The following is a 14,357-nucleotide window of genomic DNA, read 5'->3' on the forward strand; positions in this document are numbered from 1 at the left end:
TCAATTATCAATACTAACAAGCAAAAATGCATTGTTCAATAAGTAGTATTGAACTTGTTGCTGTTCCATTTAGAATCTTATTTTCCTGACCATAGGGAAGACATGTGGAAGGAAGTAGCTCAGTAATCATAATCTAGTCACTATGGGAATGTGTAATTATTTGACTCCTGGGGCCAGTCAAGGAACCAATGAGGCTGAAGTCACTCTTTGTATGAGCCTGTGAGCTTTGTATGTTCTGATCCAGAGCATGTATTTCTGACCTCCTATATCCACCTCAGAAAAGCATGCTCTTGCTCATAGAAGCCAGATCCAGCATCACTGCTATAAAAATAACTCACAGCATTCCCTTTATTAACCAGCAATGGAAGTAAACAGCAAGTTCTTATACTTAGACAACACATTATAACTAAGGAAACAAAGAATACAAAATGCTCAGTGGACCATTTTCCTTAGAGAAGTGAACTGAAATATATACTTAGTGAAGCATACATAAGGGTTATTAATAAATGTTTTTATAAGTATTTTTTATTTTAAAGATGGATTAAAATACAGAATAAATCAATAAATAATGCAAAATTGTAAAAAGGGACTTTTTGTCACGGAACTCTTTTCACGTTCTCTTTTATCCCAGAACCTACAGGCAGGCCACCTATGCTGTTAATTGCAAATTCTGAAACCATTGAAGTCTTCTATCTTAATGGAAGTAAAATGGCAACCCTGACCTCAGTCAATGGAAATGAAATTCATGCTCTGGATTTTATTTATAATGAAGATATGATTTGTTGGATTGAATCGAGAGAATCTTCAAATCAGCTCAAATGTATTCAGATAACAAGAACAGGAAGATTAACAGATGAATGGACAATCAATATTCTTCAATCCTTCCACAGTAAGTGTTTCAATTCATATTATATGCCCTTTAATGATTTTTTTTTTTTTTGCAGACCAGTAGAAAGGATTCTTAGATTTTCTAGCATAATTTATGGTTATGGGGAGCTATATATGCAAGTATGAATGCACTTAAATATATGCACTATGTGTTTTGCATATACTCACACATACATGTATAGTTTCACTGTTTCCATAAGTAGTGGATTGCATAGGTAGTTTTAATTCTTTTTTAATGCTTATTACAGTATCACCTCAATGAGAACTGTGATTTTTTTCACTGAATTTTAGTTCACAATGTGATAGAGAAGGTGGGATTTTTTTTAAAGCAAGAAACAGAATTGATTATTGTAAGCTTATCAACTATAGAGTTTGTTAAAATACCTTGAAAACTATTAGTTTTATGCTAAGTGGTAACTACTACCTGTGTTTGTTGATACTTTTCCCCAGCAAATCAATTTTATACACTCTTCTTACAAAAGACTGATTTATGATTTATAATTCACATTGATTTCTTATGCCAGAAATTCACAAACTATCAACTGTTATTTTATTCCTGAATGTTACCTTAAATTGAAATCACATTGTTGCATACACACATCCAGTTATATTGTGATTTACAGAAAAAACTTATTCTTACAGATATTGCTAACATAAAAATAGGAAGAGAAAGGAAGAAAAATGTACAATTAAGTTAAGAAGAAAGATAAGTTCTATAATAGAATAAATTTAGTTTTCAGGTATATAATGTTTTATTATTTGGCTTTAATAATCATATTTTATTAATGTTTTTGTCATACAATTAAAGGAATTGGCTATTGATCCTTATTAAATGTAAGAAAATAGTATGATGCAATGTTAAATAATCATGATTAGATTAAATGAACCAGTGTCAAATATTATAAAAATGATTGTATATATTTACATAGACAGAAATAAATGTTTAACAGACAGAATCCAACACTCTGAAGATCCTCTTAAATAAAACAAACAATGAAGCCATTTATTCTGGCAGTGTAGCAAAGTGCCTAGTGAAGGCAGTTAACACTGGCTAGTTCAAGGATTCTCTGGAGAAATGATAATTAATAATAAAGAGTCAATAACAAGTGGAAGGAGCACAAAGACTACTTCTGTATGATTTGAGTATTACAGACATTGGTGTAGATAGCAGGTAGAAATTGAACAAAGGCCTCGAATCCTTGCCATGTTAGCGATTACCTCAAGTAATTCAAATGTGTTTGCCCTAGGAAATGGAATACTGGTAGTCACATAGCTACAATAATCACTAACTTGTCAGGTAAAATTATTATCTGAACTTAATTCAGTAACGTTTCCTCTCTATATGGTATCCTATCTAATAATAGAGAAACATGGTAATTAACCGTAAATTCTCTACCCTTCCCATTGGCTAATCAGCAAGATATGGAAATTAACTGCCAACCAAAATGGCGGCCGGCAGCCAGGCAGCTGAAGTGAATAGGAGGCTTACTTGCTCCAGTGAAGGAGGAAGCCAAGGTTCCCTGCCTGCCGCTGCCGGCCTCTGAGCTTGCACTCTAAGAAACAATGTTGCAATTATAGAAGCTAAACAATCCCCAGAAACCTGCTTTCAGCAGTCAGAGCTGGAGTGAGAAGGACCGAAACAGTGTTTTAATTATAGAAGCCAAACAAACCCAGATACCTGCTTTCAGCAGCCGAGGTCTCAGAGCTGCAGCCGGGCCTCAGAGCTAAAGCCGGCTCTCAGTTCCAGTGACAGCCATAGAAGGTAAATAAATCCCAGAATAAAAAAAGAAAAAAGAAAAGAAAAAAAGGAGAGTTTGGGAGCTTCAGTCACCCACCATCCTGAAAACGGCCCTCAGCCCCTCACCCAGACTGGCCAGGCACCCCAGTGGGGACCCCCACCCTAAAGGGAGTGTGACCAGCTGCAAACAGCCATCATCCCCTCATCCAGGCTGGCCAGGCACCCCAGTGGGGACGCCCAACCTGATCCAGGACACCCTTCAGGGCAAACCAGCCGGCCCCCACCTGTGCACCAGGCCTCTATCCTATATAGTAAAAGGGTAATATGCAAACTGACCCTAACAGCAGAAAGACTGGGAATGACTGGTCACTATGACACACACTGACCACCAGGGGGCAGACTCTCAATGAAGGAGCTGCCCTCTGGTGGTCAGGGCGCTCTCACATGGGAGGAGCTCTGCTCAGCCACAAGCCAGGCTGATGGCTGCCAGTACAGCGGTGGTGGTGAGAGCCTCTCCTGCCTCCTCAGCAGTGCTAAGGATGTCCGACTGCAGTTTAGGCCTGCTCCCCGCTGGCAAGTAGACATTCCCCGAGGCCTGCCGGGCTGCCAGAGGGATGTCTGATTGCCATCTTAGGCCCAAACCCCTGGGGAGTGGGCCTAAGCCAGCAGGTGGTCATCCCCTGAGGGGTCCCAGACTGCAAGAGGGCACAGGCCGGGCTGAGGCCCCCCTCCCCCCCCCCCCGAGTGCACAAATTTTTGTGCACCGGGCCTCTAGTATTCTAATAATTGTAGTCATCATTCTTTAATTTGTATTTTTAAAACAACACATTTAAAATAAATCTGGGGATGATCAAGCAATGGTACATTATAATGTTTATAGAAAAGAATTTGTAACTTAGATTTTATTTGATTTATAAAACAATTCTTGGCAAACCTAGAAAAAATAAAGAGATATTTTTAGGCAATTTATTGAAATGTTGAAAGAACATTTATTTTGATCTATAAAAATTAAAGTCATTGGCAATGTTTTAGTTAAAATAATAATTTTTACAAAGTCATATTCGATCTGTGCAATTTCAGTCACTTAAGGAAAATTGATTCATGTGCAGAAGAAATTCAATAATGAGAGTGGAGGGAGGTGTGAGCAGGGCTGGGCTCCTCTATCATTGCTTGTAACTTATGCATTTCATCAACATGTCACAGAGGAGCTGTCATTGGATGTGATGGGCACTGCATTCACCATGACAGTTTGTGAGTTGATAATGAAATAAGAGTATTCCTTGCATGTATAATTACATGAAAACCTCTGTTACACCATATAAGCAAAAATTATGAATTGATGGGAATATGTCTGAGTACCTGTCACTACCCACTGTTTCAGAGTTTATCTCTTTAGCTTACCCTACTCCATTATTTTTAGATGCTATTCTCTGAATTTACATACAGAAAATATCATTTTTTCAAAAAAATATAAGAAATTTATTTTTCAAAGGATTCCTATAAGGAGAAACTCAATCATTATAGGTCAGACTGACTTACACTTAAAACTTGCATAATAATAAATTGAAAAACAATTTATTACATTTTTTATTGCTTAGCTCATCTCATGTATACTCAACACATCTCTGTGGCGTAAACAGGAGAGATATGCTCTTCCTGTTTTATCATAGATAAAACAACTACAAAACTCAGTTGTAACTATTAGGCAATATTGAGTATCTATAAAGAAGGCAGAGATAGGACATCCAAATCCTATATTCTTTCTTCTACATTAGAATGGCAAATACTGGCCCTTCAAAGAACTTCCCAAGTCTTCCACAAATAATAATATCTACAACTTAATGAATGACCATATGCAATAGGGAAACATTGTTTTTCCCTTTAGGCTGAAGGAAAAATTGGGACTCTTGGAAACTACATAGCAGCCTACAACAAATATTGGATATGGGTTTGAGCTAGGTCAGACATCATGACTTTTGCTAAGCACCACTCTGCCCTATTGGGCCTCAACTATTGATTTTCATTTTAGCAAGCCAAATCGATTAGATGCACTAGCATTAGCAACAGCAGCTCACAAAAACAGTCTCTAAATGGAAAAGAGGTATAAGGATCTTGGAAAGGGGCCTAACCGGTTTGGCTCAGCGGATAGAGGGTCGGCCTGCGGACTCAAGGGTCCCAGGTTCGATTCCGGTCAAGGGCATGTACCTTGGTTGCGGGCACATCCCCAGTAGGGGGCGTGCAACAGGCAGCTGATGGATGTTTCTCTCTCATCGATGTTTCTAGCTCTCTATCCCCCTCCCCTCCTCTCTGTAAAAAATCAATAAAATATATTTAAAAAAAAAAGAATCTTGGAAAGGGAGTGAATGAGATGAGTTGTGGAAGCCTATGCCACTTGAAAAGGTTTATCAAATGATTCTGATATGGCCCTCTAGAGAGGCTCACCTCTAACATTGAGAAATACTCCTAAGAAATATTGTGAAAAATTGAAGAAGAGTGATAATCATATACTTAATAAATTATATTAATTAACTAAGGAACATTGGGGAAAATGCTAGAGATTATATTTCTCATTGGATTTTATTCTTTTTAAAGACACCTGTATTAACTAGCATTTTAGCCTGATAGTTGCAGATTTTGAAAAAAATTTTTGAAAGTGAATGTTTTGTAAACAAAATTGTTTCTCTAATAAACTATTCAAAAAAAGCACATTTGCAATAACTAATTATTTCCCAAATATTTCCGGCAGAGTACTGTTGTAGGGACACCAATGCACACATTCAACAGAAATGATGGGGTTCACAAAAGTAGTGATATCCAGCTGCTTCCTCGGGACAGAGTGCACAGAGATTATTGAGACAGATAAGAATATTTCCCGGGCTAATCCCTTATTAAGAAAGATGATTCAGAACCACCTTGTTCTCCCCCAGGTAAACAGTAGACACTTTCATTTTCTATATGTTACTCTCCAATATTTTGCTAAATTTGTTACCATTTTTCGGATTCTAATATGGAGTTGACCAGCTTGTCTTGATCATTTCATGGACTCAGTTCCAGTCCAACAGACTATGCCTGGACACCAATGAAGGATTGTTTATTCTTTATAGACTTTGCTTCTGAATTAGCCCATTCCCTTGCTTTGGGCCTGTTTCAGCCTTAGCTAATTTACTACGTGAATCTCTGACTAGATCTATTAAACTAAATTCTTGATTGGATAACTTTTGGATTTTGATACTGTACCTTTGTCTTTTATCAGTCTTACTTATTTCCCTTATGTTAGCAACTCTCTAATAACCACATAACACTAATTTACTGAATATTATCTAGCACATTAATAATTCTTCATGTATACCTCATTGTTATCACAAAAATTACATGAACTGTATACAGTTTATAATTGTCAGTTTATAAATGAGAAAATGAACTTAAAAATGAAAATTTTTAAGTTAAGAAGAAATTTTTACCTCTTGGTCTCAATAAGTACTAATCAATGACCTTTCTTGATTATAAAATACTAGAGGCCCAGTGCACGAAATTCATGCACTGGCGGGGGGTGGGGGGCGTTGTCCCTCAGCACAGCCTGCACCCTCTCCAATCTGGGACCCCTCAGGGGATATCCGACTGCCTAAACCGGCAGTCGGACATCCCTCTCACAATCCAGGACTGCTGGCCCCTAACCTCTCACCTGCCTGACTGCCTGATTGCCCCCAACTGCTTCTGCCTGCCAGCCTAGTATCCCCCTAACCACTCCCCTGCTGACTTGGTTGACACCTAACTGCTTCCCTGCTGGCCTGATCACCCACAACTGCCCTCCCCTGCTGGCCATCTTGTGACGACATGGGGATGGCCATCTTGTGACGATGTGAAGGTGCGAGGGCCACCTAGGCTTTTATTAATATAAATTCCCTACTTGCCTCAGTTCAGCCTAGGAATTTAATAGTCTTCACTTTTTCACAAGCATCATCTATCAAGGTATGGCTGGACAAGAATAATCAGGCTGTGTCCATATTGAAAATGCAGATAAAATCTCGTGATACAATAATCTACCTATAACTGTACAAATACTAATTCCAAATTAGTCAACTCATAGTGAGTCTGCACTTTAGAAGATGATTATGCAACTTTATAGCAACACCTTATAAGATTTTGTTGTCAAATTAGTGTAGGAAATTTTACATGCTATATAACTTAGTAGCTTCCCTTTTACCTCAGGATAAAATAAAATGTTATCATCTGGCTTTTCTGCAGGCAGCTGACCTACCTTGCCTGTTCCCACTCAAATCCCATGGTCCACATAAAAAGCAGTACTTACACTTATAAGACACTTATTTTTCTGTTTTCCATGTATGTTTGTATAATCTGCTTCTTCACCTAGAAAATAGGTTCTCATTTCCTATAACCAATCATCTCTTGCTCATTTTATAAGGCAGTGGTTCTCAACCTGTGGGTCGCGACCCCTTTGGCCGTTGAACGACCCTTTCACAGGGGTCGCCTAAGACCATCCTGCATATCAGATATTTACATTATGATTCACAACAGTAGCAACATTACAGTTATGAAGTAGCAACGAAAATAATTTTATGGTTGGGTCACAACATGAGGAACTGTATTTAAAGGGCCAGAAAGTTGAGAACCATTGTTTAAGGTATCATGTCCTTTCCAAAAGTTTTATCATTGAATTGAGTAGCCCTTTCTACATTGTCCAGGACATCATAGGGCAAATGGATTATACACAGTATTTTAATTTTCTGTTGACCTGTTAGTTTCACCCCCGAAAAGGTGGCTCTTGTAAGCTTAAGATGTGAGTAAAGGATGAGAAGTTAAGAATTAGGGGGAACAAGGGTAGAGCCAATTTCTGGAGAGCCCATGCCAAATCACTATGAGAGATATTTAGAAAACCAGTCTGAATGATGGCTAATAAGATCTGATCTGTGTCTAGATAATAGCCTCGCATGTTAGTCTTGGTATTTCTGAGTTACTGGGTCTGTTCCGCAACTACTGGCTTTGACTTGGACTCAGTTTCTGACTTCCCTAGGGTGTGTGCCTGTAGATTTATTTTGAAAATTTAACATCAATGACCATAGGAAGAGCTTGACCCAAACCTTTTTTAGTTTTCTCAGTTATAATTAAACAGTATTGGAGCCAAAGCTTTTATAATAAAAGTCAATTAATTTTAGTAGAGAGATCAAACAGAACAACACAGTGGACTTTTTAACCCTTCTCCTTCCATTGGTGTGCATAGACTTTTTATTAGGAAGGAAGTTCTGCTATCTTGTATTTAGGTTCTTGTACGCATGCAATGGTGGTTGTGCTTCTATCCCAGTCCCATATACTTAGTTATTATCGAGACCCCAGATGCCTCTTGGTATAAAAAGTGAAGAGCAGGGTCAGGATTCTTTGTGTCTCTCAGCCTCTGAGAAGTCCTGAAGAGGACTTACCTTGAACCCAGAATTGATGCTCTTTATTCTTCATCGGAGTTGAAGTTTGTTCAACAATTGGTCAGTTCTAGTTTTAGCCTCCATTATAAAAAGTTCAGGAATTGGTTTGCTCCTAGCTGAAAAGCCAATATGATCATTCTTCTCTTGTAAATCAATGAGACTAGATTTCTCCCTCCCATAAAAAGGTGTGCTCTTTTTAATCCTCACCTGAGGATATGTTTTTATAAATTTTAGAGGGAGAAAAGATAGAGAGAAACATCAATGTGCGAGAGAAACATTGATCAGCTTCCTCCCATATGCATCCGGACCCAGGATAGAACTGGAAACCTAGGTATGTGTCCTGACCAAAAATGTAACCTTAAACCTTTTTGGTGTATGGGATGATACTCCAACCTACTGAGCAAACTTGGCCAGGCAAATGGTATTTTGGTTTTATTTCTCTTTGTTTGTTTTAACTGTTTAGAATTCAGAGTTTTTGATCAGTATATCTTGTGAAGCTACAAATATTGCACAAAATTTTGATTGCAGTACTGCTTTTTTAGTATTCCCTAGGGAACACATGTGAAGAATTCAAAGTGCATACTCCAGGAGGATATAACTATTCCCAGAGATGCATTTTTAAGTAAATGCTGTTTTATAAGGAAATACATGTTTTATTAAACCCTTTATATCTCTTAAAAGCTTCTCATCTTCTATTTAGCATATTTATATGGAAACATAAAAATGACTTCCTTTTGAGACATGACTGCTGTGTGTGTGGGGGGGTGGTGAGGGGGTGTATTTAATGCAATAATGCATTCCTGCTGCACTCTGGAATTTTAGCAAGGTTATCAGACCATTCATTGAGAGCTCAAAGCAAACACAACCTAACAAAAAGAGTTAAATTTAGCAAAGCTGTGGATCTGAGGATACATTTTTAGAGAACTAGCAGAATTCCCTTCTTGATTCCAAATGCTTAATGTTGTAGGCATTGGTAATAAATTACTCTTTAATTTTTACATTAACAGTAGATGGATTTTTACTTTGAAGTAAGTAAGCTGTTCTGATTTACAGCAGGAACACAACCATAAGAGGCCATTTTGAATGCCTAGTTAAAAAGAAAAAGAAAATAAACAACTCTCAGTACTCGGTTCCTCTATAAATTTGTCTTTATTGTTAGTTCAGTCGCCGTGCTATGAAGAACTCAGTTACTATTTTATTGTCATTTGGCAACATGCTTGGAACTCTCCAAAACAGAAATTAGAGAGATGCTGAACTTCAACTGTTCATATTTATTTTTTTCTTTGAAGTTGGTGAAATGTACTTTACACATTCACTAGACACAAACATTTTCCCCTCTAAACTTGTCTTGATGCTGTATAGAACTTTATGGATTTTAATCATCAAAGTGGGAATATCCTGATGGCCCCATCACACTTGTCTATTCCAGGTAGAGCGTAGCATTAGGCAGTTTCTCTTTATCTACTCATCTGAAATGTGGAAGACACAATGCTATTTTCATCATTAATAAGTCATGAAACATGTTTTAAAATCTACGATGTTAATTACTGAAAATAGTTGTTGAGGATGGTAGCAAACAGTATTCTAGAACTTAGAAATGTATGCAGTATAAAGGGATATCTGATTTAATTATAATAAATATTTTTCATGAGTTGGATGAGAGTATGGTGACAAAACCTCTTGATAGTAGAAGAGAAATGTCAAATGATGAGATGGTGAGAGAATTCTAAAATGTTTGTGAAATATTGGTCTAAATTTATATATACATATATATGTATGTATATATATATGTGTATATATATATATATATATATATATGGTTATATATCTATGGATAGATGATAATAGATTAGATAGATAGATAGATAGATAGATAGATAGATAGATAGATAGATAGATAGAGATAGACTATGCTGAGGTACTCTAGTTGTCAAAAGGGTAGAATTTATAGTGCAGCTCTGATAACTTTCTAAACACCTCATAACATTTAGAAGGCCTAACCTTCAGGTCTATGGATTTCCTTTGCTTTGATTCTGTGCTTTTCAAAGAACTTTCAGGTTTTGTTTTTCAGATACAACAATTCTAGAAAGGAATTTGTTAGGATGGTGTCTGTTAGTAATTGTGCCATCCTATTCATTACAAGAGCCTCATTATCAGTAGTCATAAATTAACAAATTGACATTCCGGTTGATATATCCCTTTTCTGGGAGGCTGGTAAGCATGAAGTAATTCCCCAAAGCCTGGTAATCCTTTGGTGAAGAACTCAAATGGATTTCCTGAAATTGTAAATCTGATGATTAGATCTGTGCTTGAAATATTCTGTAAGACTTTATCATTTTAATGACAGCATAAATATAGTTAATATCATTTTTCTTAGTAGAAATTCTTGTTTGACCCTAGTTACTTATGAGGGAAATAAAATAAGTATAGGAACCAGTGATTACTATGTTTTGTTCTTCTTTTTTAGGAATTATAAAGAATATATTTTTCCTGCTGAAGTGGCTCTGTGGAGTGTGTGTGTGTGTGTGTGTATGTGTGTTTGTGTGTGTATGTGTGTGTGTGTGAATATTTCACCTCCACACATTATTTTTATTCAGAGTATTTATGTCACAGTGTGGTTTCCACAATTTCATACCTTTCCTTGGAATCATCAATTTACTTAAAGAAAAGACTCCCATATTTTCTCCATGGTTCCCAGTAGGCCCAATCTATTGTTTGTCTCCTCACCCCTGACTTTAGGAACGCTTCAAGTTTAGGAGCATCTTCCTTCATAGACATGGGGGGAGGGTCAGATCTGGCAGGAAGAAAGATGTCCTAATTGAATTCTACTGAGGAACATATGTGGGTTTTCAAAAAATGATCTTTTTGTTGTTTGATTTTTGTTACATCCAAGAATGATATTTAACTGTCTCTGAACTTCTGAACAGGACCCTTCCATTACATTTTAAAAACGACATTTAAAAATAAATAAAGGTTTTTAACCTTTCCTCTGTTTCAGATATCTTACTCTGTCTTAGAGCTTTGTGTAATTGATTTGTAAGGAAAATATAATTAAGTAAATTAGAAGTATAAATGGGTATCACCTCAAAATTTTTCAACTTAAAAGAGTACATTATGATTGCAATTACACAAAATGCCATTGGAAATTATAGCAGTTACTTAGATAATTTGTGAAAAAAAAAGGTGTTTGTTCCTAAAGTACAGATAATTGAGGGAAAATACTTCTAATGTCTCAATTATGCAAATAATCGTCTCTCTGTTTACATCAAACTATTATTTTCAGACTCTCTATTAACATTGTGCATCCTATGTCCCTGGGATAATATTTACACAAAATTACATGGAGAACCAAGGTAATTATTTTTATAAACTCAAACTCAATTATTGGCATATTCCAACTTTCTCCCCTTGAATCATGCAGATAGTCAATTCATTTTTGGTAGTTTATATTGAGTGTGTCATGTGATTTATTTTTAAGCATCCTATATAATAAAAGTGCAATATGCAAATCGACCAAAAGGCAGAACAATCCGTTGGCGGGGGCGGGGCAGGTGAGCAGGCAGTGCCAGGCGAGCCAAGGTGCATGCCAGCGGGCAGACAGAGGGGACAGCAATCGGGGGGGGGGGAGGGCAGCGGCAACCAGCAGCGGTGGAGGGGAGATTGGGGGTGGGCAGGGCCGGCCTCTCACTGGCCGGTGCCATCTCCTGATTGGCCCCCCTGGTTGCCTCCCGTAGAGGCAGTCAGACATCACCCAAGGGCTCCTGGACTGCAAGAGGGAGCAGGCCGGGCTGCCCCCAAGTGCACGAATTTTAGTACACAGGGCCCCTAGTTATTATATAAAGTTAAGAAGTACTGAAAGATTATTCTAGCCAGATACACAACAAATACTTAATTTTCTTAGAACTTTTTGTTGGAACTTTAACAAGAAACATTAAGATTAATAATGATATTTTGGCTTGCTCCAAGATCAAGTGGTATTTACATGTGAAATGAGAGTTTTAAAAATAGGTATTTTTTGCCCTAGCCAGCTTGGCTCAGTGGCTAGAGCATCGGCCTGCGGACTGAAGGGTCCCAGGTTCGATTCCAGTCAAGGGCATGTACCTTGGTTGCGGGCACATCCCCAGTAGGGGTTGTGCAGGAGGCAGCTGATCGATGTTTCTCTCTCATCAATGTTTCTAACTCTCTATCCCTCTCCCTTTCTCTCTGTAAAAAAATCAATAAAATATATTTTAAAAAAAAGGTATTTTTCAATCCAAAATAGGAACTAAGATAAGTATTGAGGTACTATGAAATGTAGTGATTTTTAACCCTTTTCATCTCATGGCATACATAAACTAATTACTAAAATTCTGCAGCACAAAAAGTATGTTATATTTTCTGCCAATCTGACAAAAAAAAATAGGTATGATTTTGATTCATTTACAATGGAGTAGTGTTGTGTTGGCTGTTGTCATTTATTCTATTTGACAAGCTAAGGGAAAAGAGCTCAGTATCCCTGACTAAATAGTCAGGTATTACATGTTTTAAAAATTCTTGTGGCATATCAGTGTGCCTCAGCACTCACATTGAAAATTGCTGATGTAATGTATAAATATGAGATATTTCAGAATTTATTATTAGCAATTATTTTATTTATCATATGTGGAATTCAATATGAATTGAGATTTCTATATTTCTGAATGCTATAAACTGAATGTGTCCTCCCAACATTCATATGTTGAAGCTCCATCTTCCAATGTGATGGTATTTGGAGGATGGGTTATTGAGTGTAATTAGGTTTAGGGACGGTTGTGAGAGCAGAACCCCCATGATGGGATTTATAAAACCAAGGTGACCAGAACTCTCACTCTCTCTCTACCATGTTTGGATACAGAACAAAAGATAATTGCAGAGAGGATAGGGGCTGGGCAGAAAGGGGTAAAGGGGAGGGAATGAGAAACGTGTGTGTGTGTGTTTGAATTAAAAACCAGGAAGGAAAAAAAAAGTTACTTATTTGAACCAGAAAGAGAGCCTTCACCAGACATGGAACCAGCCGGCACTTTGATCTTGAACATCCCGGCTTCCAGAACAGTGAGAAATAAATGTTTATTGTTTAAGACACCCAGTCTATAGTGTTTTGTTGTAGCAGCCTCAATGAACTGAAGACATTCTTCTTTCTGTATTCTAAAAGAAGTACATTTATTTCCTAGTGTATTCATCTGAAGTGCCATGGGGCACACCCCAGGAAAATAACACTCCATCTCCAGTTGTAGAGGTCTTAGGCCTCTCTAAAGACTGAATTTTATGCTAAGTGTGGTGGGAAGGCATTGGAGATTTTAAGGAGAAGAGTGATGTTTTAAAAAATAAAAATACAGACTCAGGGTTTTAGAGTAAAACCTGTTGTTTATTAAAACTGTGTGGAAGAAACAATAACACAAACAGAATTTGGAAGCTTACTACACCTCATTTTCTGGTTGGTGTGCATGGCAAAATGTTAAAAAGAGAAATACTCCATAAGAGTTTGACTTAAAATTGAGCTAAATTTCAGCAAACTTAGATTTTTATAAAAATAGTGATGATGTACTTTGAAAGCATATGTGAGGAAGAGATGTACTAATCTCTCGGGTCTATCAGTTTGTTAAAACTTATTTTCACTAGTAATAAACTGTAACATAGATCACAGGCTATAAAGAATACTGTTTCCTTCTTTGGTGTCATGATATGATTTATTTCATAATGATGCCCCTTGGTGTTCTGTGAAGATTGTAACAGAGAGTTTAGAAGGGAGGCATAGAGACCAATTAAGAAGCTATTGCGGCCATCAGGGGAGAGAAAAGAGTGACCTGACCAAGGCTAGTAATAGCAGAAAGAAGTCTATAGTTTCAGGTGAAAGTCTTCAGAATTTCTGATAGACTTAATATGGAGTGAAGTGGGGAGAAATAAGAATGGAATAAATGATGAATCTCTTTGAGTCATGGGTCAAATAAGAATGTGAAGTTTTGCATAGTGGAAAAAGACACTTTTGTGTAAACTATATTTGCTATAGAGAGAGAATAGCAATGGCATTTTTCTAAATGCATCCCCTATAGCCCTGGTCAATTTGGCTCAGTGGATAGAGTGTTCGTCTGCAGACTGAAAGGTCCTGGGTTTGATTCAGGTCAAGGGTGTGTGGTCAAAGGTATGTACCTTCATTGCAGGTTTGGGTGCTTGTAGGAGGCAACCAATTGATGTGTCTCTCTCACATGGATGTTACTCTCTGTGTACTTCCCTCTCCCTTCCATTCTCTCTAAGAATCAATGGGAAAATATCCTCAGGTG

General features: G+C 37.3%; 1 protein-coding gene across 1 annotated transcript in view; it reads left to right on the forward strand.

Moving 5' to 3' along the window:
* LRP1B (LDL receptor related protein 1B) overlaps positions 1-14,357 on the forward strand; it is a 924,684-nt gene that overhangs the window by 11,269 nt on the left and 899,058 nt on the right. Inside the window, exon 2 of the mRNA XM_059704885.1 lies at positions 632-889. Within this exon, the coding sequence (XP_059560868.1) occupies positions 632-889 (258 nt within the window). The remainder of the gene's footprint in view (positions 1-631; positions 890-14,357) is intronic.

The sequence above is a fragment of the Myotis daubentonii genome, chromosome 7 (assembly GCF_963259705.1).
Source record: "Myotis daubentonii chromosome 7, mMyoDau2.1, whole genome shotgun sequence".
Lineage (NCBI taxonomy): Eukaryota > Metazoa > Chordata > Mammalia > Chiroptera > Vespertilionidae > Myotis > Myotis daubentonii.